This window comes from Periplaneta americana, chromosome 9 (assembly GCF_040183065.1).
Source record: "Periplaneta americana isolate PAMFEO1 chromosome 9, P.americana_PAMFEO1_priV1, whole genome shotgun sequence".
NCBI classification, from domain to species: Eukaryota; Metazoa; Arthropoda; class Insecta; order Blattodea; family Blattidae; genus Periplaneta; species Periplaneta americana.
The window spans coordinates 154644151-154670726 of NC_091125.1; the positions used below are offsets into that span (position 1 = coordinate 154644151).

The window sequence follows — 26576 nt, forward strand, 5'->3', positions numbered from 1 at the left end:
TGCATTGCAACAAGGGAATAAGTTTTTTAGTCTGTGTAATTGCAGTGTAGAAGACAAGATGAACACGATGTCATTGAAGAAACCAAAAACAAGTAAAAAGTATGAACAGTGTTATAAAGAAGCAAATGCTGTGGAATTTCAGTGTATAACCAAATCAAAGAAAGGGGCCACTTTCGCTTCTTGTACAATCTGCTAATGTGTTTTAAGTGTCTCATGGTGATAAAGGTTTATTATTACGCACTTTAAAACTGTAAAACATAATGATAATGTTCGATGTGAAGAACAGAATCCTAAAATCGACAATGATTTCTTCTCAAACGAAAATAATAGTGTCATACGTGCGGAGTGTTTGTTCACTTCATTGATAGTGGAATACAATCTGAACACAACAACCAACGAGGTATGGTAAGACTGGTAGCTTATGTATTTTTGCAGTTTTATTCTTGAAATAAAAATCTCCCGATTTTCCATTTTTATAGGTAGGCAGGTATAGTCATTGTTATAAATTTTTGCAGAAGGTAGTCTTCAAAAGGCTTTATTATTTAATCATGCAAAGAAGCGTGACTTAAAATATTTCAACATAAGAGGAAACTTTTGATTTCAAGAATTATCTCTTCAGAGCTAAAATCTGTCGAATGGTAGGGCTCTTAACTTGTCATTATTTTTCCGGACTCTATGAACAGAGCTAATAGATGTTGCTAGTGCCGAGAAACATAGATTACTTAGTTTGTCAGAGTATCTAAAGTGCACCACGGCGTGAGTCTACATTGCACTGGTGATGAATGATGGAGACTTGTTGGGATGTCACAGGGCAACTGGAGTACCCAAAGAAAACCCCTATGTTGCCTAGACCACGGACTTCGGCAACACAAGTTATGAAATTAGAGTAGAATGCGATTTAATTTGATAACACAGTAATAAAACGAATTAGCTAGTTAGCTTCTTTGATTATGCTTTGTCACAACATGGACCTAGAAGTATTGACTTAGAATTACACGATAAAAAGACTCGTAATGAATAGTGCCTAGCAAATTATGATAATCTGAAAATTGCAAAAAGCGGTCTATAAACTGGATGTTAAGACATTAAAAATAGCTACAATTAAAAATAATTAAATTATTTATAAATTTCAGAATAAAATACACAACTTTGCTTGTTTTCATAGTAAGAGACGCACTTCCCTCTTTTCATGTAAAATTTCTACCTCTGGACTAGGAGAGAGGGTGATCCACAACTTCTAATCATTAAATTGTGCATTAATATGCCTGGGTTAAATCCCAAATCTCTCCACAGTGCATATGAAGGGAAGGCATATGTTACTGTTGATAGTGATTCGTCCATCGGATGGGGACGTTAAGTCTGGCGGCCCCCTTGGTGCTATTCGACAGGCGTAGGCTATGTACCAGCACTGGGTTTTCCTTTCTTCCTTCCTCACCATCATCATTCTCACCCATTTCTTACATTACACTTACACAAACACTTGCACATACACTCACCCTAGTACACGACATAACTCTTCACAGAGACACATCATGCATAACGTGGCCCATTGAAGTGGTATGCAACTTGAAAATGGGTCACAGTCCTGCCATCTATCCACAGTATGTGGAACCCGAATCACGCAAGTGAAGTGGGTAGGCATTAGACACACACACATGTTTGTTCTAAACATTTCCGACCTATCTTGAATACCTGACTCTTCCAGCTTTGTCTTATAGACTGCAGAAAACAAATGAGAACAGTTTATTGATTTATTGTTGGTTATACTAGTTCTTATTGCAGAACAGTTAAAATAGTATGTCATTTGGTACTTCTTTGTGACGAACTAATATTGAAAAGCTGAACAAATATTCAGAATGAAGTGTAGATCATAAGGAATGGTGAAGTAGCTATGCTGAACTAGAAAAGAAACGACATAAGTGAAACATGACCTAAGTTTTCAAAATGTGGCAATTAAAAAAATTGCTTTCGTGTTTTTACATCCGTGATACCATGATCAGAATGTATAAATAAATTATCGTTATCTGTAAAATATCAAATAATAGATGACATGTCATAAAATCGAGACCCTGATTATGAGAACTGAAACTTTGAAAAGGTTTCGTGAAACTTTGACAGTTGAGCATTATGGGTCGAAGTTAGTGGTACTAAAATAGGAATCGAAACATTGATATTGAAACTGTTGAGAGAACTAGCAGACTGTATAGTGTTAGATCTTCAGTGAAACCTAAGTTAACTAAAACAATTGAACATAAGTACATTACGGGAATATCTGGTACTGGCAAGTCTATTGAATGCGTAAGAAATCACACTTCATTTAAAATAATGACACCAGTAGCAATGTTGTCCCTTTTATTTATAGTCCTAAGTTTATTGCATCTATGCATTTATAGTTAGAAGTAAATTTACGTTTATTTTATTTTTTTATTACTGTAATTATTGTAAATTTTATTAATTTAATTATTGTAATGTTGCCACCGGATGTATACCCAATTGTAGTGTTAATACATATATATATATATATACATTCTGTACATACATACATACAAAAAAGGAACACCAAATTAACATGATGATTAAGCCAATAGTGATGACGTTTATGATTTCAGGATCAATAGTTACTGTTCATGAAGTAAGTTCAGAACTGCCTTTCTATAGTGTCCATAGATAACACTTTCAATTTGAAACTGAAATTGATTAATCTTCAACAGCATGATATGTAACTAAATCATACTAGAAATATTTATTTTTTAATTTTCTCAGTGAAAGATTTTGTGATGCTATAAAAACCAAATAGAGATTGTCACGGAATATTTCAGCATTAATAATGCCACAAAAAATTAATGGGTTTATTATTTGAAACCGAGAGCACAGGCCACTGGCATAGCTCAGTCGGCTAAGGTGCTTGCCTGCCAATCAGAAGTTGCACTCGGGCGCTGGTTCGATTCCCCCTTGGCCTGATTACCTGGTTGGGTTTTTTCCGAGGTTTTTCCCAACCGTAAGACAAATGTCAGGTAATATATGGCGAATCGCAGGCCTCATCTCGCCAAATATCATCTTGCTATCACCAATTCCATCGGCGCTAAATAACCTCGTAGTTGATACAGCGTCGTTAAATAACGAAGTAAAAAAAAAACAAGAGCACACAGTGGCACTGACACTCTTATCATCATATGATTTTCTTGTTTTTGTATTCTGCAGAATATACTGATAAATGAGATAGATGACGTAGGATCTGCAAAAAAAAGTTAGGCTAAGAGAAATTATTAATATATAATGTAATACAATACAAAGAGGCTAGTGGCATTTGGGGCTGTAAGACACCTTTCCATGCCTATGCTGTACCTCATGTTTCGGCTGGGAAAAGGGAGCCAATAGCACGCAATGTAACTCTTTTGTTACTGAAAGCATAATACTTTATAAGTGTTGATTGATTAGTTGCGTGAACATACCAGATTTGATCATTTTTAAGAAGTGCGTCTAGACAGAAGGGCATGAAAGTTATCTTACCTAGAGAGAAAATGAAACGATTTAAAATAAAATAGATATAGGATGACGCAAATGGTTGATAACAAAACGAAATGAATATGTGTAGTACATAACTACACGGTCGTAACTGGGGAGGACAAGTGAAACTTACAAGAAATGATGTTAGTATATACAAAGTTCTATGGCAGGCGTTAATGTTTCCGAGAAAAATAAATATACACTTACCTTCATGACTGCCGAAAAAAGTGCGATAATTATGTAATTTTAATGATGATAAAGATAAAGATAAAATTGATAAGAATAGATATAAAACTGATAAGCAAGAGGAAGTTAACACACATTCATATAGGCCTATTGTGATTAAGCAGACAATAACAATGGTAGTAATAAATAGCCTATATTCTATAATATTAATAGCAATTAATGTATACGAAATTAAAACTTATCCATGTAGTCAATTTTACTTTATTTTTAAATGTTGAATATGTAGATTATTTAGCTCTGTAACACTGAACAAGTATTAGAGGAAAAGTGTAAATTGCTTCTCATATTCCTGTATAATAAGTCGTGAATTCATAATAATAATAATAATAATGATAAAACAGTGGCGATCATAATATAATCCAGTTAGTGTCCAAAATACAGTATTACCTCGGAAGTTGTAACTGTGACATTGAAGATACAAAATACTGTAGAAGGAGGGAAGTTTTGCCTGTTAGGATACATTCCTTTAAGAGAAAGAGAGAGAATCTGAATTTTTTGGTCCTTTCCATTCTTCAAACCAGAGATGTTTTTAACTTCCAGCACAACCACAGACTTGTATTCAGTTCACTACACTGGCTGTAAGGTTAAAACATAATATCAGCTTGCATCAGCTGTTCTTTACAGATCTCCTGCTTCAAAAGTAGAATAGAAAAAGGTTCATTCCTCGCATTTATTGAAGTTACTCTTGAAAAACAATGGACTAAAATTTTCATATTAATAAAGAATAAGTGATGTAATATTTTGTGTCAACATTTGTACTTGAACCAGTAGCAGTTAACATCTCCACCAGCTGACAGCATCTTAACCTGACATGGCTCACACATGCTGGCATTATCACAGTGAAAGGCAAATTTATTTATTATTTAAAAACGTACTATGTAATTAATGGTCAGCTATTGGAATTTTTAAAGTTAAAATTTGTCATTTTTGTAAACTTCGTGTTGTATGGAGGAAAACTTCGGTAGAAAACATTAATATATCATCTTTGGTGACAGTGTTTACCATGCTTGCCATTAGATTCCAGGTTCATGAGTTCAAATCTAGTTGGTGAGTACTGAAATTTGAAAAGTGTTTAAAATCCCTAACATGGCCTTTTTGATACAAAATTTATGTGCTGTTTCTCTTCCATGTCAAAATTACATTGACGATGATAGTCATCATTCTCGCCTGTCATCTGTTGGGGGTGAGCGAGAAGGATGTATGATGATTTGCACCTTATGAAAGCTCATATCTTAGAAACAGAATTCTACACTGCCAGACTGGCAGGGTTCTGGGAGATATAAGTGACAGTGCTGGCCAACCTACACTCATAACAGTCTTTTCAGAATTACTGCTGAATGTGTAAAGAGCAGTCTTTGGTTATAAAAATTACGATGGATATATTTCTCAGTGTTGTATATTGTATTACACAATGTACTAAGTACAAAGAATCCATCTGTGATGCAATTTCTTAAGTCTGGTTCAGACGCAACAACTGGGTTGACATTTTACTTGCACATGCAAAACATGTGTATCTAATGCCTATCCACTTCACTTGAGTGATCCGGGTTCTGCGTATTGCGGATAGATGACAGAACTGTGACCCATTTTCTAGTTGTACACCACTTCGGCGGGTCACACTATACACGATGTGTATTTGTGGAGAGTTATGTCGTGTACTAGGATGAGTGTATGTGTAAGTGTAGTATCTGAAATGAGTGATGATGATGATGATGATCATGGTGAGGAAGGGAGAAGGGAAAACCCGGTGCCGGCATGTAGCCTACTCCTGTCAAATAGCACCAAGGGGGCCGGCAGGCTTAACGTCCCCATCCGATGGATGAATCACTATCAACAGTGACATATGCCATCTCTTCATATGCACTGCGGAGAGATTTGGGATTTAACCCAGGCATATTAGTGCACAGTCTAGTGATCAGAAGTTGTGCACCGCCATCTCTCCTAGTCCAGACGTAGAAAGTTTACATGAAAATTTCTGACCCCGCTGGGAATCGAATCCGGGGCGGCTAGTCTGGAGGCAGATATGCTACCACAGAGCTAACTCGGCGGACTACATGCAAAACATTGCAAGTAAGAAGGAGTGTAAAACTGAGCAATTTCTAGAACTGAATGAAGACTGAATACTGAGTTGGAGGCATGAGCTCTAGAGCATCATTTTCCGAGAACTGCACAAGCAAGCTGGTGCGTCTGGATGCTCTTCTCAAACTTCTCGTAATGCCTCACTCAGTTGCAAAAAAGAGGAGAAATTAAATAGACAGTAAAATAGATGGTTGAAATCCTTTCAAAACATTTACACGCATAAAAGTAGACATGGCTCCTAGTGTCCTGCAATGTTTGAATATGAGAGAGGCAACAAAGATATTACAAACTTCGTCTTATTTCATAATATGAAAAACTAATCACAAGATCTGTGCTTAAATCCTAAAGAGTTTAAACCTGAAGGGGTCGGAGTGGAGGACAGAGAATATTTATATAGCAAAGTGGAACAAACACGACAGCCTCCTTCTGCAGAGTGAATATCGAACTTCGCCATCCTCGACAAACCTGAGTCGAACATAGTGCCGTCCACACCTGTGGAGTAATGACTAGCGCGTCTGGCCGCGAAACCAGGTGGCCCGGGTTCGATTCCCGGTCAGAGCAAGTTACCTAGTTGAGGTTTTTTCCGGAGTTTTCCCTCAACCCAATACGAGCAAATGCTGGGTAACTTTTGCTGCTGGACCCTGGACTCATTTCACAGGCATTATCTCATTCAGATGCTAAATAACCTAAGATGTTGATAAAGCGTCGTAAAATAACCTACTAAAAAAAACATAGTGCCTGTAATGCATGACGCTAATGACTACACTGAAGAAACTTTCACTGGATTCGAAAGAATGAGCAAAGGTGGAATAGCAAACACTTATATTGTTTTGGCTTCCCGAATTCATTGAAGCAACGAACTCAGTGATTTTATAGGAAAATTTGGAGATATCTTTTAACCTTAGGGATCTCGTAATATTAGTAGAATGGATGGGTTAGATTTTTGAAGATGGAAAATGTCTCCATCCTCTGGAATGTCTGGTTCAGTGGTAGTTGTACAAATATTAATGGAAGGAAAAAAGATCTTACAAAGAAATAGAGCTTTTATGAAAAATGAACATTTTACCAAAATATTAAAAAATACTAAACATTTTTGGACGTTAGTAGCGTTCTACACAATATCATGAATCGTGAAAATCCTTGTTGTCGTACTGCTATCAGGAATGGTTTAGAATATGAAATTTCATATTTTGTCTTCTCTATGATGACTGTCCAGATGCCATTTCCTGGACGAACTAGACCACTATATATGCTTTATAGATTTAATCGATTTAGGCTTAACTCACACAGACCACAGCATAACCACAAAATGGTAGTTCACTTGTAGACGGTCAGGAATTAGTATGGAAACAGATGATAGTAACTCACATGGTCCACTAACTGAAGTCAGTGTCGACGTCTGTTGCAATGAGTGGTCGGTATCATCCACAGAATTGTCGCTGTCGGTGGTTAAGCGAAACACACAGTGCGATATGCCAACCACTAGCTGCCGACATTGTATTGTTGGAAACGACAGATGCTTACTTAACTGATGACGGCGAAATAGCACATTGTGGTACTAAGCTTGCGGTGTGGTTATCTGTGGTCGATATGGACTTCGAGTGACTACAAAAAAGTGGTCTGTGTGTGGTCGGTTCCGCCAACAGCACAACCACACAAAAGCTGCAAAATAATCGCAAAGATGTGGTCCGTGTGAGTTCAGCATTACTTCGCCTTTTTTTACAGAGAGAGCTTCTTGCATAGTGAATTCGTCAGAACTGAAGATGAAGACTGTGTGGACGCTCCACAACTCCGATATACTTGGCGACTTACTTGAGCATTTGAACTGGACTTTAGAAACATTATATCAGTGAGCTAGGATTTGATTCTGTGAAATGTGTAAAGGCATATTTCCTCAGATTCCTTTCTGAGAGTTTAAATTCATTGTTGCTTCGTTAATAATCTTATTTCAGTTCTTAATAGCTATTATAGTTCAAAAGAGCCATTAAATAAAAGTGATATTTAATATACCTTTATATATAAGAATAATGAACTAGTGGATCGTGTTGTAGACATTACTTTCTCGGAAGTATTATTTCTTCATTCATGCTACAAGCCAGCTGTGGATTTCCCTTTATTGCAGTTCCTTTGTGCTTCCTGAATAACAAACCATAAGATTTTCTTATATATTGTAGGGTACATAAACGTTTGAAGTATAGGTCTATTTAGAAATAATGTTCCCATTTTAAACATTTATATTTCACATATTGGGAAGTTGCAAGAACGCAGTTTGCTTCAGACTGTAGAATAACTATCTAAATTTCACTTCAAGTATGAAGCCCTTCTCTATCTGACCACTACTGGCACACTACACACATCCAAACAATAATTCAGTTCATCCCAGACTCGTACTTTTTTTCTTATTTCTTTCATTGTAACTATAAATGATTATTAATTTCTTAGAGATTTGTATGCAGTGCCTCTGTAAGATTTTTTTGAATGTACAGTCCTGGAAAAAAGTTTTGTCGCACAGATACTTTATAAGTTCCAGAAAGAAGAAAGTGTGCATGATCAGACATACAGCGAAATAAAACTAATTTTATTATCTCAACTAGTTGTTCTCTTTGAACCAGACCACTCGTTCCCTGATCGTGTGCACTGCCTCCTTTCTGGGACTTACAAAGTCTCTGTGCGACAAAACTTTTTTCTAAGACTGTACATAAATTTTGAAGCACAGGACCACTAAAACAATAATTCTCTCATTTTAATGTTTATATTTCGCATATTAGAGAAGTTGCAAGAATGTCGTTTGCTTCACACTATAGAATGACTGACTGTCTTAAGTTTCACTTCAGGTCAGCCCTCTATCTCAGCACCACTGTTACACCACACATATCTAAGTACGGTAATAGTTTTCACACTTGACATACTTTTTTTTTAGTTCTCCCATTACAGCTACAATATGATTATTAGTTCCTGGAGGTTTGTGAGCAGAGGTGGCACATAAACAGTGTATTTCATATAAGCCTGTAGAAAAGAAATTTCATGTTTTTTTTTTATCTTGGGATCTCAGCTTAATTTTTGTGAGCTCTGCTGGATAGACTCTAATTCTTTAGACGTCTTTTGTCACACAAGAACATCCAGGACTCTTTCTTTTCTTTGCAGATACATTCTTTATTCTCAAACTGCTTATGTCATCAGTGAATATTCTTCTTACAGAGTGAAATAATTTAAAGTATATTTTTGGAATGGTCATTGTCCTCGTATATTATTAAATAGGGACTGTATTTGCAATATGCGCAAATTTCTCACAATTACTTTCTTCATTACATTTACCCTTCTAGATACCTAAAATACCATATTGAACCAAAACAAACTCTCGAAATGACGCGAAATTAGAATCATTATGCGAAATATGTCAGTAGTCAAGAAATAGACCCCCTCTATCGCAAAAACTACGAAATATGCACCAAAATTGTATGCAATAATATTAAGAAACATGTTTGTGACTTTTGTTTCAGTTAATTTGTAAATTGTTTCGTAATTCCAATATTTTTTTATTTTCTGTATAGATATTCTTTACACTCACTTTTACTCTGTACCCTATAGCTGCATCTACAGGGGTCAATTTTCCTTATGTGTACTCATGCAATCTGGGAAGAATATTGAAAGAGTCAAGTTTAAAATGTACGTTCAATTAAGATGCATGCAGATTTTGTGTCTACGTGGTGCGTCATTTTGAACGTTATCTTCACTGTGTGTGTGCGTGTGTGCCCATTTTCAAGTTACACACCCCTAGCAAAAAATGAATTATGTTGTAACATAGATGTTTAATATGCTTAGTTTATATTTACAATAAACATATCAGATACATTTAATTGATAACTTATTTCACGAAATTCCTGTTGAATTGATAACTTATTTCACGAAATACCACCGAAATAATGACAGGTTTAACACCGAAATCACCTATTTTATTTCACCAAAAAATACGGACCCTAATTATAAAGTAGGGCACCTTAAAGCTGAGCGAACTATTTCAATTGAAACTTCAATACTAATGAACAAGCTGAGGGAGTAGGCATTTTACAATAAAGGGAAGGCCTTCTATATCTTTTTATCTTATTCACTATTAACGTAGACTACTTCAAGTACTACATAAAATCAATCTGATTTCCATACAAGTTTTGCCAAGTCATGCATTATGTATATGGTGATAATTCAGTTCTGATATATATTTTACTTAGTAGAGCTCGAAATATTTGAATTTGTTTAGTGCTATCACAATTTACTTTGGTGATGAAAAGTAATAAAACAGTTTCTTCATGAATTTCACATAATCCGTTTAATTCTACAGCAGATCTTATTTTATTTATAGGTTGTTATCTAGCTTATTGTTGAATTATTTTCACTTTTTCTCTAAATTTTGCATTTATGTCTGCTATATGAACTTCATTGATTCTTATTTTTAAGACGTCTGCTCTCATTTCCATTGTTTTGTTGCCTGCAATATACTAGAGATTCTCTTTTCATAATTGCACACATCAAAATTTAGTTTGGTGCCAATTTTATTGTTCAGAAACGCTAATATGTAGGCTGACCATATTTTGATTTCCCCAAACTGGGATGCTGACTGTATATAAATATTTATCTTCCAGGTGATATTCAGTATTCACAGGTCCAAGTTGCTAAGCTTAACAATATTCTGTACAAAACAAAAACTGATCAGTGAATGAAATAGTATATTACATACTGAAAACTGTAATTCAGACTTACCTGGTTGAGAATGCAGTTTGGGAAACCGAGATCTTGGTTTCCAACCATTCGAGATCAGATGAGTCACTTATAGTTTGTGGTTAATAACTTTTTGCAATACTTGAAAAAATGTAAAAAGTAATAATAAATCAAAATTGCATTTCTAAATTTTGCAATAGATTCATAAATTCAAGTAACACATGACTTGGTTGCTATGTTACTGTCAAACAAATACTTACTTACTGGCTTTTAAAGAACCCAGAGGTTCATTGCCGCCCTCACATAAGCCCGCCATTGGTCTCTATCCTGAGCAAGATTAATCCATTCTCTATCATCATATCCCACCTCCCTCAAATCCATTTTAATATTATCTTCCCACCTACGTCTCGGCCTCCCTAAAGGTCTTTTTCCCTCCGGTCTCCCACAAATACTGTAAGTATTCAAACCTGTCAAACTAGTAGGCCTACTGTAAGTATTTCAGACCTGTCAAACTAGTAGGTCTACTGTAAGTATTTCAGACCTGTCAAACTAGTAGGTCTACTGTAAGTATTTCAGTTTCAGACCTTTCAAACTAGTACTGTAAGTATTTCAGACCTGTTCAAGAATTGTTGCCATACAATTAAGAAATTAATTTGTAAATTTTACTTTCACTGCCAAATATATGTTAAAAATTATTAACTTACTGTACATATCAAGTATTACAAAAAATATTTATTAATACTAACTTTTAGGTGATTGATTGGCATTAGAATAATTGTTCATTTAAGCAGGGTCTTCAAGGTTTTTTGTTGATTTAAAATTGAAAGAATTTTATGAGTTGTGTTTCTTTTGTTTTTAGAATAAAATAGTTAAACTCAAAAATAGTTTTTACTCCCTATGGACGTTGATGAAGGTTAAGAAATATTTTAAACAATGTTCGTAATATGTTACTGCACTGTTATTTCCTGCTTAATGACTTTAGTATACCATTTGATTGAACCTTCTTTAACAACTTCATTGGTCTATTGTGTAATGTAAAATTATATAAGTTGTAAATATTGAAGCTAGTTTTTTCTTGCTTTGTCTATTTTCTCATATTAAATAAGTGTAACTTATTCGTAATTAAATCCAGACGTTTGAGATGGGCAGGACATGTAGCGTGTATGGGTGAATATAGAAATGCATGTAGAATGTTAGTTGGAAAACCTGAGGGAAAAAGACCTTTGGGGAGGCCAAGGTGTGGATGGGAGGATAATGTTAAAATGGATTTGATGGATATGATGGTGGGGACTGGATTACTCTTGTTCAGGATAGGGACCGATGGCTGGCTTATGTGAGGGTGGCAATAAACTTCAAGGTTCCTTAAAAGCCATTTGTAAGTAAGTAAGCTTATTCCTAATGACTTTATTTATTGTTTTTATCAATAATGGTGTACTTTGCAAGTGAACAGAGAAATCTAATTTCTGCTGATAACTGAAATAATTATGGCCCCAAAGTATGACTCACTGTCTTAAAGAATTTAAGCTAGTGTGCATATTTAACCCAGTTTTAATTTTTTAAAATTTGTTTCAAACTTGCAATGCACTTAAACTTCATTACCCTTTGTAAATTATACTTTAACAATGACTTGTGCTTATCAAGTCTGTGCAGTTTGTTGAAAGTTTAAAATACAGTAGAACTTGGTTATAACGACATCCAAGGGACCTTGAAAATTATGTTGTTTTAAACGAGGGTCGTAATAACCGAGATTCATATTATCAGTCTAGTGAGGTGGAAAATGAAAAATAATAAACATAATTAGGCTTATTTTAGATTTATGTATTCACTTTTAAGCATACCATGAACACAATAAAATACATGTACAATTATAAATACAGTATTGTGTATTAAAACAGTTTGTTCATTATTCACCAAACTTATTTTTTCTGAGGAGTGAAGTAATAGTCATTTTACTCTGTTGTCTCCTACTTGCCCAATATACACTTTCTAAATTAAATTCTATGTTCATTATTTCAGTTGCAATTTCACTGCTCCTTCTCCTAGCTTCATACTCCCTCCTCTAGTTTCATAGAAATGTTCACAATTCTAATGGCTTCTAAAGTGTCACGCCTTAAAATGCGTGCACTTAATGAAACTTCCTGTCGAAACTGACCACATGCAGGTACCATTAATACCACATGAATTCGGGCAGGTTACAATGGGATGGGGAATCTGCCTGCATTCCAGAGGTCTATGATAGAAGGGAACAGTAAAGGATTTGCCAGATTTCAGCAAAATATTTCTTAAAATACTATGGTTCTTAGAAAATTGCATTCCAAACTGAGGTTGAAAATGACGTTATATGCCAGGTAGACGCATATACGTTTGTCGTATTAAGCAAGATAGAAAAGCATATGTCTTACAGGGAATTAGTTGGGACCACAGAATATTTGACGTTATAGGTGAGATGTCGCACAAAACGAGGTAGCTATAACCAAGTTCTCCTGTATTTAACTTGAGAATTAGATTTTGCAGTATGTTAAACATCACAAGTGTCTCAAATCGTACTTAATTATATATCTGATTGTGCTAATGTTACTTCACCAACACCACCATCACCATCACCATCACCATCACTCACCTCGACCACCATCACTGTCACCACCACTACCATCTCGTTACCACCACCACCATCATCTTCGTCATCATCATCTTCTTCTTTTTCTTCCTCCTCCTCTTCCTCCTCCTTTCATGTATTGGTGTTAGTGATCTGTTAAATCTCTTGCATGGGTTTCCTGTCCCTTAAGGAAAGTAACTGAGAATTTGTCATGATATCCTGGATCTCTTTTGTATTCACATCTGTTGTATCTGTATACTGCTTCAAGTAATCTACTAATGCAGTAATTTGATGTTTTTGTAAAATGTCGTGATTTTCTTGTGGTCCAATGTGTGTGACCAGCAGTTCTTCGCAAGTATTTAATTTCAGCTGTGATAATTCGATGTTCATCTTATTTCCTAATGATCCATGCTTCATTTCCGCAAGTGTGTGAATTTTTATACGCTTTTATTCTTGTATCTAATTGTACTTTGGTCTGTAGATGTGTGTTCTGAGAGCCTATTTGAAGTTAAGATCTTGTTATAGGATAGGTTATATTTTGGGTAATTAAAAGAATTTACCTGTTTCAACATTTTTTTTCATAAAGACATCTTACTGTGGACTGAATTTTCCTTCTAGAATGCCAGAACCTTTGTTTCCTCAGTTGATATTTCCATCTTAAAATGTCTTGCTATAATATTTAGGTGATGCACAGAATATTGTAAGTTATTTTCATTGTTAGCTACAGTCTGTGCATTTTGAACTAGCGGCTCAATGTCAAACAATGGACTGTAGTTACCACATGTGCTTACCCCAATCCTGGACCATTCTCCTCAACTAAAGTCAGCTGGGACAGCCAGGATTACCAGTGCTTCAGTTCACAGCTTTCAGTTTAGTGAATCATGCGTAGTTTGTACTTTTATACATTTATATGTAACCTTGATCCGCTAGTTTGAAATGCACAGATTATGCAATACTTTATTGTCTGCATATAACAGGATATGAAGGGAGTTATTACTCTGATATTTCCATGTAATGTTAATCTCCAGTATCTGATAATGGCGTTGATATAAGTAATAAAAAGTAAAGGTGATAATGGCAGTCCTGTCAAACCCTACAATTTATAGATCTCCAGTCTGATAACTTTTGTTTTAGATCGAATTGCAATAAAATTATTCCTATACGAATTATGAACTACTTACATTATTTGGTTAGGTATTTCATCTTGGGCAAGAATTTTTTTAAGTTGTTGTGACTTATTCGAATGCCTATTTATAATCCATGAATGCTAAATGTATTTCATTTCTATTGAATTCTCGGTGTTTATCAATCAGTAATTTCAATACAACTTAATGCAACCACAAACAAAATGAAATGTAAAACAGTAAGTAATTGATTAACTAGTGGACTTACTCGGGTTAATTATGTAAGTCTGTGTGGCTTACAGCTGTTTCGGTGCTTCATCACACCATCTTCAGAGCCTACTAGATCTCGGCGTCATCTCGAACTTCTCTGCCTGCTGTAAGCCACACAGACTTACATAATTAACATGAGTAAGTCTGCTAGTTAATCAATTACTTATATTCAAGTGTTAAAAGTAGTATACACAAGATCCAAAATGTAAAACAGTAATTTCAGGATAAAGTACCCATCAGCACAGGATCTGCACTTACACAAACGGTTCTGTTCATCAGTTTTATCCTCATAGTAATTGTCCAATTTTCTTTTGATTATTTTTGTAAATATCTTATAACCATTATTAACATTGTAAGCCCAGAGGTATTTAAATACTCCTGTGCAGGTGCTTTTAAATGCTCCAGCCACAAAAAGACTTTCGTGAGATGACAGCATTTAACATAGGAACATGTATTTTTTATCATGAATATCAGATGAAATGAAGTGTTGAATGAAGAAGTCTGCAATGCTTGGGAAAAGTGGCATAAGTCAGTTTCCACAAACATTTTTTATTAATTTATTGGAAACTTACGGAACATCTGCTCGCTTGGGAAAAGAGACATAAGTAAGTATTTCTCCCTTTACAATAATTCATACAGAAGAAAATCACATCGACATAAACCAGTGTGAAGACAGTTTTTTTCCTTCTTCTGTAAAATCAACATTTTTTTACTTGTGCCACTTTTCCCGAGCACTACAGGATTCACATCTATATTACAATTAAATTTCTATATAAAAAATCGCATATTTAAACATGTGGGCATATTAGTACTATCACCAGATTTAAAATATTAGTAAGACTTACACTGTGTAACTCTCACAACTTTTGTGATGGTTCTTTTTGAAAAGTAGAATTATAATAGCCTTCTACTAAGTTGATGGTAGATAATTACTTCAGCAATTTTATTTAGCAGGTTTAAAAATGTTAACACAAGAGATTCATCTGCATATTTAAAAAAAACTCTGCTTCGCCAGATTTATTATATTTCCCTACCAGTATCACAAATCCACATATTAGCCACAAGATATATATTTCTTTTGGAATTCAGAAGTGTTGATTGTAATATGGAGAGAGCAAGAGAGAAAATATGCGTATCATCTGCGATTTAATACTTTAGTTTGAGGTCCAGGTGTAATGAGGACAACTTGGGAAGCTTTTTTATAACATATCAACATTTGTAATAGATTAGTCTCTTCCTCTGATCCGCTCTTATACCATGTCAGGAATTTTGATCATGAAATAACAGAAAGTCTGAAGCACTTGAAATTACTCCTTGAAGATCGTCGAAATGTTCGGAAATTAAGGAAAACATTACGTGATAAGCAATTTGAAATTTGGAAAAATTTACCTCATCATGATCGTGGTGTATTTCACTTCTCAAACTGGCACAAAACTGATACTTGGGTTATCACAAAGAAGGGTTTATCATGGACCAATATACTGAAAATGAACTGCACTGTTATTCCCGTCTGTAGCATTCCAGACAGAAGCCAAGAAATCCATTGTCGTCACTGCAACGAGATTGAAACCTTACCCCATCTTCTTGGTTTGTGCAAGAAAGGTGATTTGCTGCGAAATAATCGTCACCATAAAGTGAGAAACAACATTACTGAATCATTCAGGAAATTAAACATCTTAGAAGTATTTGAAGAGGTGCATTGCATATCATCGAATGGCTGCATTAAAAGAGCAGATATTGTTGTGCTCAATAGAAAGAAGATGTTCGAATACATTTTGGAACCAACTGTGAGATTCGAGAAGGATGCCGATCAAGCAGAAGTAAATAAGGACATTCCAAATTGGGAAGTAATTGGGATTTTAATTGGAGCACGTGGTAGTATTACAAAATTTTGTATTACTACATTCTTGGATTTAGGTTTTAATATTTCATCTTTGGAAGAAATAGCACTAAATGTTTCGAGAGACTCATTGCATATAGTAAATGATCATTTGTACAATCACATAAATGAACAATAAAAAGTGACCCATTAAAGATAGCTGCTCTTTTAGTTTATAGCTGCCTCGATTAAATATATAAATTATAAATAATAAAAATCAGTATTCAGAGGAAAAAACTCTTTAATCAAGAAATTAGATTGTATTTTTATTGATTGATCAGTAGGCTGAACCTTTTAATGGTTATCCTTTACAAAAGGGCAACTACCCAACATTTTGGACTCTCTCTCTAGCTTCTAGAACAGAGAGATTTGTCTTTGTCAAGTGTCAGCTCAGTTGGATAGATTGTGGGTGGGATAAATCAACGTACATCATTTAGGTTACCTTCAGAATTGGACTTTGACGTGGTTGGTAACTTTTGCCTGAAATCCTCTCGTTCAGGGTCAAGATTCTTTTACATACTGTAAATGTATGACACATAACTTCCACTTTTACTTCCTTTGTGAAGGAAGTCATGCTAAGCAGTTTTATTATCCTCAACCAATGTCAGCTCGATTAATAATATGGTGGGAATGTCACTGATTTGTTACTCCGTCCTCTACCACCACCCCCCACTCCACTGCAGTGGAGTCTTTATTCTTGCTATCACTTTGTGAACTGGATTAATCTTTTGTCAGTAATGAAGAAAAATTCGCTCTGGCGCTAAGGGTCGAATCTGGGACCCCCAGTTCTAAGCACTGGGTACTCTAACCATTGAGCTATGCTGAAATTCAACCCACCGCACTGGCTCGAATCTTTCTCCTTTGGTTCTTTCTTTTATTCCATATAAAAATTATATATCTTCGGAACTATTAACACTACATGCATATTTGGTACATATGTTCTTTGAACTATTAATGCTACATGCATAATATTCGGTACTGGTACATATATTCTTTAGGCTATTAGGAAACTTTTCCCTGGAATAGAAATTTGTTATTTTGTTACATTTGAAAAATATGTCATATTTCTATAAGAGTCTCTGTAAAATTCACTCTTAAAATGTAATTGTAGCTATATCTTAAAAATTTGAAAACCAATATCAAAATTGTGCTCAAGCCATTTGAAAGGGCGCGCTTTTAGGAGTAAAATGTTGTAGAAATTTTGAATTGGCGTTTAAAAATGACTAATATATCCATTTTAGTGAATTATTCTTTCCTGGTATTTTTTCAAAATTTGGGCCCCAATTTTTTTTAACGAATCTCGAATTTAAATTAATGCAGCAATGATATTTCTACATACAGAGAATGAAAATTGAGCAACAAATAGGATAAAAATTTCAATTTCACTATCTTCTTCTCTTAAACTTGTTACACATAACAGTTATGGACTGCAAAAAAAAATCTATATAAAATATAGAGTTGATCAATCAATCTTCCTAATGTATCCAGCTGTTTGCTGACAACATAAAGTCCACTATAGTCCACTGTAGTCTATTCAGTTTTTGTTTTTCACGAGAAATGAGGGGTATTTTGATCGGTGTTCATTATAGATGCCTGTTGCTAGTAGCCAGAGTTGGGGTGTAGTCAATATATACTGCAGGGCTGTGTCTTCTGCAGCTGGTACTGATGAGTTTAATTTACTTCTTTTGTGGTTTATGGATGGACAGTATAGAAGAATGTGTTCCAGATCTTCATCATGATTATTACACCACAGACAAGTAAGATTATCAGAAATGTGAAATCGGTGTAGGTACAATTGAGTGACAATGGGACCTGTTCTGGCTCTTGTTAAAAATGTTTGAACATGTCTGGGCAAGTTTTTGTACATTTCCAGGTCATTTGGTTTCTTTTGTACAGACTGTAAATATAGAGTTGATGATAGTCCTAAATATTGACCTCTGACAGAAGAAAAGATTTCACGTAATAAGTTGGTATGACTTGTGTTGGCGTTATATGGTTGAAACAGGAATAAAATAATGAGCACGTAAAATTTACGACTGGTAGATAGGTCATTGGCAGTACGTGCATAACATCAGTGGGCAAATAGTGTGACATTAAGAGAATTAAGGAATTTATTAGGTTAACTTAATGAAATTTGTGTGGATTGCCTGAAAAAAATGGATGTATTGTATTCGAAACTAGAAGAACAATAAAGATGCCAACTGATACCAAAGACAGAAAATTATATTCAGAAAAGGTTTGTGCTCGGTAGTCCAGTGATTACCATACTTGTCATTGAATCGAACCAGGTTAAAGATGTTGACCTATAAAAACAATAAAAAATTCTTCACATGGCTATATTTGGAAGGGGCATAAAGTTGGGAGATCTTATCACAAACGTTTCCAGCAAGTCTAATAGAACTCTGTCCATAAATGAGAGGGCTTCAAGTAAAATATACCTGTCATTTCTTGTACTCTGGGAGCAGCACAATGGATCCGTATAGCTGGCCTTGACTGTGTGAGTTTGGCCTATCCTCCACTTGATACACATTCATACTCTGAAAAAGGCTGAACTTTAGTTTTGATACTTTGTCATTTTGAGTTGGTGCAGGACTGCCCATAGAAATTGTGGGTTTCCACACAAGCATTTGTCATTGCCCTCCCCCCTCACCAGTATTTGAATGAATGTTGAAATTCTATAATTTAAATACAATACTGAGACAACATGCTAAGGAACTTTATTACAGTGCCCACATTCAGTAGTAGTCTACTAAATAACTTGTTGAAAACATAATTCATATTTCAGTGATATGTGATTTAACCAGTGGCATATGTAGGATTTTGTCAAGGGGGGGGGGGTTATTATTAAAATTGTTTACAGTTTACATTATCGATATTTTTATTTTATATACTGATATTATTTTTTTATTGTAAATGTTGTTGTTTTCTAATGCCAGGCGTTTGACAATAGAGTCATTTGACCTCTTGCACTCCAATATTTTTCAAAGATATTACCATGGTCAACCACCGAATCACAGATTTTGAGGTGTTCCAATCCATTTCTTGGTTTGAGTTGCACAATGGGCAGTTAGGGGACTGATATATTCTAATTCTATGCAGGTGTTTGGCCAAATAATCATGGCCTGTTGCCAATCTAAATGCAGCTTTGCTAATAATTGTAACATAAAATATAATATATACAGATAAAACTTTAGCTCACTCCTGAAAGAGTAGAACTCGTGGTCAGGAATGGATTCCTGAATTGAAATTAAGAAATATATAATACAATTTGTCTTATGTCTACTACACAATAAGAATATATAAATTTAAATTTACAATAAATTTTTCATTATTTATAAAATCCATACTTAACTTTTTAAATTTACTACCAGAACTATTAGAATTGATAATATTAGGATATTTAATTATTAATTTGTTATATATTCTTGGGCTTAAATTACTACTATGATTAAATACTGTAGCAGTATATTTATTAATATTATATTCATGAATATCCTTATAAAATCTTTGAAATGTAATATTATCACAGCCATCCAATTTTTGACAAATTTTAACTTCTGTTTAATTTTGTATAATAAAAGTACTTGTGTCATTATTTCACTTATACAATAATAATTTGTAAATATTTAGTCATCAATTATTTGTATATGATAGCTAAGACACTTTACTTTACATAATAGGAAAATACTGTATATGAAAACAATAAAATATATTGAAATAAATTTAATTAAAGACAATAATGGAACATGGAACCTACCAAGGATGAAGAATGAAACTGGCATGATGAATATCGTCGTTGTTCCTGCAATAACTTCTATGTGCAAAATATAAAATCTTTTAGGAGGAAGGAAAAACACATTTATTCATCCTATGGCATCCGTACATAGGAGACTGTGAATGGTTACATTTTCGAAACAAAGAAATATAATTACATGTAGGAGATTTTATTATTTGCTGTATCACTATGTAAGTTATTTAATAAAGCAAAAATCTGAAAATCGATTTTTGTCACATAGACGCTATTGCAGGAACAACGACAATATATTGAAGGATGGGTAGGAGGACTATGCCTTATATTGGTGTGGATTTTGTTACTCCGACAGTAAAAAATTAGAGAAAATAAAACGAATATGTATTAAAAGAAATTCACATCTAAATATGTCATAAAATATTAGAGAAAATAAAACGATTATGTATTAAAAGAAATTCACATCTAAATATGTCATTTTTTTTAAGTTCAAGTGGGGGGAGGGGATGTTCTAACCTTGTAACCCCCTTTTGCATACATCCCTGGATGGAACAATTCTTCTTTTGCGTGCAAAAAAAGTTTTGTGAATATCTTGTGTCTTCCTTTTTCTAAAATATCTGACAAAATTCGGGCCTGGCTCCCCATTCAAGTAATGTCTCTCCTCCCACCTCATCCCCATCCCCCGCCCCTCTATGGATGGCCCTGGTTCGTGCTATGTTAGAGTGACAGAATTCAGTTATCTTGTGTTTTAGAGTTGTTGCATTTGCCACTAAATTTAGTAAGAGTGGTAATTATGTTTGACTTCAGGTATTGGAAAGTTGTCTACTGGGGATGGAAAACACCTGGCAGATCCGGAAGTCCTTCGGCGCCTGACTTCAAGTGTGTCCTGTGCTCTGGATGAAGCTGCAGCAGCTCTGACTCGCATGAGAAGTGAGAATCCACGCCCGCAGACTGATACAAGGTAAAATTAAGCAATTTGATATCAATATAAACTCATTATGAACTTAAAATTTTACGTCATCTTTTGAAAATTTTGTAATCAGTTATTAATATTAGGACACACGGACAAAGAAGGAAGTAAAATTATTATCGAAACTTTATTTTCTGCCTGTTGAAAGGACATATAAATTCTTGATTATTAAAATGATCGTGAACAATTATTACATTTATGTTTCTGTTGTTGCTTTGTAGATCTTTGGTGGAGGCGTGCACAGACGGTGACGTTGGAACAGTTAGAAAACTGTTGACAGAAGGCCGAAGTGTGCACGAAACAACTGAGGAAGGGGAAAGCTTGCTGTCATTAGCCTGTTCTGCAGGCTATTACGAATTAGCTCAAGTAAGTGACTCAGTTTCTCGTGCTCATATAAGCTTCATGATGTTTTCAGTGTGTACTTTTTACCCACACTTTAGTCTATATGAGATAATAGAGTTATTTAAAGTAAGGAAAATATAATGCAAGTACATTAAAAGCTGAAAGAAAGTATCTCTTCATGATATAGTTTATGTGATCAGTTTTCCTACGCATTCTGTCCAAGAGAGTTTCAAACTGCCTTCATTTCTTTAGTCTCGCTCATATTTTGGAACAGATATTCTGATTCTTGATATGATGAAAAAAAGATTACATAATTTATGTTACTTTCCAAAATGTGGAGAGGAGAGATGTTGAATGATTACTAAGACCTTCAGTCATGTAATAATAATTTAAACATAGTTGAGATAAATGTAATTAATGTTTGTAAACATTCAAGTCTGCTCTGAGAAAATCCTCATATAGGTATGTGTAATGGGGGATAATTGCCGTATTTTCCGGTGTATAAGACGCCCCCCTTTTTTTTCTTTGAAAATAGATCTGAAAACAGGTTGCATCTTATGTACTGATACTGAGTTTGTGAATGGGTCAAAGCTTCATGGGATGCTATGAAAACTGAGACTGTGGTTAAATCATTTAAGAAGTGTGACATTAGTAATACACTGGATGGTACAGAGGACAATTTGTTGTATTGAGGCCTCAGACTCTGATTTAGAAGAGGTTCCAAATGACTCCTCATTTAGCTCTGGAGATGAATTTTTGAGTTTTGACGAGAAAATTAAAAAGTATTCTTTCCTAGTTCCGGAGGTTCATTGCCACACTTACATAAGCCTGCCATCGATCCTGAGCAAGATTATTCAATCTCTACCATCATATCCCACTTCCCTTAAATCTATTTTTGTATTATCCTTCCATCTACGTATCTGCTTCCCCAAAGGTCTTTTTCCCTCTGGCCTCTCAACTAACACTCTATATGCATTTCTGGATTCGCCCATATGTGCTACATGCCCTGCCTATCTCAAACGTCTGGATTTAATATTAATATTGGATTAACTATTTGATGAAAGTAGACCTACATGCTACTTTATATTTGAAATACTGTAAATTCATTATAATATTCAGTGATGCAGTCTTTCCTGAACGATATGTACAGAAAAGGAGATACCTTATATGCCAGCAAATATGGTACCGGTAGTTCATTTGCTGTAAACAGGATTGGATAACTATAGAATTTCAAAAAATAAATCTTAAAATTGAGCTCCCAAAACAAAAACTATGTAATATATTTTATAACTAGTTAAAATAAAGACAAAATTAGACCTAGCTATCTCATGTGATATTAGTGAATCTCAGAGAACTCCTTGACTGAGTGAATTTACCTCCAGTGAAAATTGTCCCCCCCCCCCCCCTTCCGATGTCAGAGTCAGGAATATTCATAAATATTTCTTCAATGAATTGTGTAAATGATTTATTCCTGATATATGTGGGTAATGTCAGAACAAATAGTCCGAGAAATCCTGTGTAATTGTTCATTTTAACATTGTGTTTCAGGTTTTACTTGCGATGCATGCCAATGTGGAAGACCGTGGCATCAAGGGAGACTGCACTCCCTTGATGGAGGCTGCATCAGCCGGGCATGTGGATATTGTTCGCCTTCTCATTGCTCATGGCGCCGATGTGAATGCACAGTCTTCATCAGGTAAATATACAGCGAGTCTGTGAGCCTTGGGATTGTTGCATCCCAATTGTTTGGCCTGAATATTTTAAATTTGTTTTCGAATACCTACATCAGTTATTGCAAAAGGTGTTTTTAGTGTATATAATGAGATTTAGGGCACTTGAACTTGCAGTATTGTGTTAAGTGCTGTTTTGTAGAACAATGTGGTGATGAAATCAGTAATATGCGTACTTATGCTCACAGGTAATACCCCCTTGATGTATGCCTGTGCTGGTGGCCATGAGGACGTGGTTCGAACTCTGTTGGATGCAGGAGCCAATGTAGAAGACCATAATGAGAATGGGCACACACCCCTCATGGAGGCTGCCAGTGCAGGTCATGTTGGAGTCGCCAAGGTATTCACAGTTTGTGATTTTTACATGAAATCCAGAATGAGTCTAATTGTTGAAATTAAAGCAAAATCCATAAAATACATTGCAGTTTCTCATTCATTTTGTTTCATCACTGAACAAAGACTGATATCAGTTTTGAAGTTAGTTGATAAATAAGTCAGTACAGTGAAACCTGTTCGAACCGGAACCTGAATAATCCGGAATCCTGTCTATTTCGGAACAATTTATTGGTCCCGGCGAAATTCGTATGTATTATGTGTAATTTTCCCTGAATAAAATGGAAACTGTCTAACACGGACACGGAAACTGCCTGCTACCGTTCAAAACGGAAATAATATTTTGGACACACTATATTTTGTAACAATATTTTGAAACAGCATGCAATTTCAAGGAATATACGAAATATGTAGGTCACTATGATAAAAACAAGTTTTCTTTGCAAAATTTTAGAGGGTGCGAGGGTGTGTTGGTCTGTCGGTCATAAATTTTATTATCCAGTTGACTAGGCAGACGAGTCCCTTCAAAGATTTTCAATGCTTCACACCCGTAAACTGTCGTAGCTAGACAGAGCGCAAGTGTAGTGATTTCCTGGTAAAAAAAAAGTTGCGTAAAATGTGGCATTAACATTAAGTGATGAAGTAAAAGTTATAGAGTTAAAGGAAAATTAGAAACAAAGTGTATGTGAAGTAATTTTGAAGTTCAGTTATGGAAAACTTAGGTGTGACACTTTAAAGATAAAAATCATAACAAGTGAGTGGCTTGCGGTCAATATTGGTGACATACTGCAAAAGAAACCAAAAAAACAACTTTTTATGTGGAAATAAATTAACTGTTGTGGGAGTGAGTTCTTCATGATCTTTCAAAGAACATGCCAATTTCTGGATCTATTCTGCAAAGCAAGCCATTGAACTGGCAAAGAAATTAGATATGCCAGAATTCAAGGCTTCTAATGGATGGCTCCTACTCCAATTACGGTCATTAATAATGTGCAGTGGTATACAGAACAATATTATAGTATAGTGTTAGATATTAAATTGAATGAGATTAGTAAACTTTAGTAGTGTTTAGTGACTAATGAGTGAGTTACGATAACATTTATACAGAAAATGAGATTTTAATCAAGATGATTCACCAACGGAATAAGCAACAGAAAGCTGATTTAATGTGAGTAGTGTTAAAACAGAATATTTTGTACTTCTTGCAGTTTGCGGAATGCCATTTTGTTTTTCATGTATACGAATGATAAAATATTCAATTATGTAACACCTGAATAATATGGAAACCTGTCCACAAAGGAAAAAAAATTAGGACCATGTCACTTCCGTCTTGAACAGGTTTCACTGTATAAATAAAGCAATTGATATAGAGAGAGAATATAATATCTTGAAATAGTCTGTTAATTATAACTTAAAAATTGCAAGCTGTATAGATGCATAATGATAATGTTAAAAATGGAACACAGAAGGACGAATATTAATTTTACAATAATTGATGCAGATAGATTGACACGAGTATAAGGTTTTAATGAAGTATCTCTGCTATGTTTAAAAAGTGACATGTACTCGTAAATATGCGTAAGTTTGTACACATGTTCTTAAATCCATATGTATCTTTCTTGCCTCTTATCTGTTTATATTTCTGCAGCTGACCTTCACGTGGAAACTTAGTTACTTTGTTCAGTGCTAATTCTTACTACTTCCTTATAGAACTGAGGTTTGCTTTCTTGATCCGTAATAAACAAACTTTATTGTCTCTTACTGCAGTGGTAGATTACGTTTGGAACTCCTTGAATATTATTCTAATCGAATCATAGAGCTGCTAACTCTTACAAGCATGTATATTATCATCACATCCATGTACATGGCTTACAGTGCATTTCGTGCTTAGTCATTTACCGATGATGGAACTTTCGGCAAAGTGCACCAATTGTTTTGAGGTTTCTTTGGTTGTAACTGACAACGCATTTTAACAGGTTTAGTGCAATTACTGTTTTGTATACACTTTGTGACACATGCATGTTACTTTTTAATCTTGTAGGGGAGAGTCGGGTAGTATCGGACATCGGGTAATATCGGACAGTGAGTTTCTTTCATCTACCACACGTTGATAGTACCTGATTGACATGGTTACGTTTCTGTGATGTTGCATAGAGAAACGTAACTATGTCATTCAGGTACTAGCATATGGTGGTAGATGAAAGAATCGCACTGTCCGATATTACCCGATGTCCGATACTACCCGACTCTCCCCTATTTGTTAATTATGTCTCGGATCCTGTCAGACATAGTAAAGAAAGCTATTCTGGAACAAGTTTTCTCAGAATACTTCAGGTTCCATTATAACTCATGCCACTGTTGCCATAGGCTCATATGTTTGATGTATGTATTTATTCACACTGCAATGGGTATATACCCGGTGGCAGTGGTAACTAATTACACTCAATAAAGACAATAATAAACACAATTAATAAAAAATACAATTCATAATAATACTAATAATTAATACTAACAATAATTAATAATAATAATAATAATAACAACAGGGAACATCCTAAATTAAATGAAGCATGATCAGTTAAAATAACATTTAGAGTAAATCTAATTTGTAACTTAAACCTATGTTCGAACTAAAACCCACGAGTATGATATGTTCATATCTGCACAAGTACCTTTCAACACTACACTCATTTCGCTGTCAACTCACTCACTGCACTGGAACTACGACACATTTCACTGATTCTATCCTGATTTCACTAACACTTCAAAAACATTTCACTGTTCAAATACTTTGCACTGCCACTATAAACTATAAAGCTTCACTGACAGGAACACGTTTCACTTACTCAACACACTTCACTGACACAACTTAATTCTTCACTGATACAACACTTCAATAACAAAATATCAATTACACCCTTTAAATACTGTGTATAATTATCGTCTATTAGTAAAGTCCTTAAGCCTATTTTTAAATACATTTTTGGTTGTTGGTAAAGCCTTTAGTAAGTCTGCAGGTAAAGCATTCCAGTCCCTGAT

The 26576-nt window shown here is 34.7% G+C and overlaps 1 protein-coding gene across 4 annotated transcripts in view; it reads left to right on the forward strand.

Annotated features, from left to right (window-relative positions):
- Positions 1 to 26576, forward strand: part of mask (multiple ankyrin repeats single KH domain) — a 132760-nt gene that overhangs the window by 25510 nt on the left and 80674 nt on the right. For all 4 annotated transcript variants that reach the window (XM_069836168.1, XM_069836169.1, XM_069836171.1 and 1 more), the window contains exons 3-6: positions 20970 to 21123; positions 21354 to 21498; positions 23023 to 23170; positions 23393 to 23544. In XM_069836168.1, the coding sequence (XP_069692269.1) occupies positions 20970 to 21123; positions 21354 to 21498; positions 23023 to 23170; positions 23393 to 23544 (599 nt within the window). The remainder of the gene's footprint in view (positions 1 to 20969; positions 21124 to 21353; positions 21499 to 23022; positions 23171 to 23392; positions 23545 to 26576) is intronic.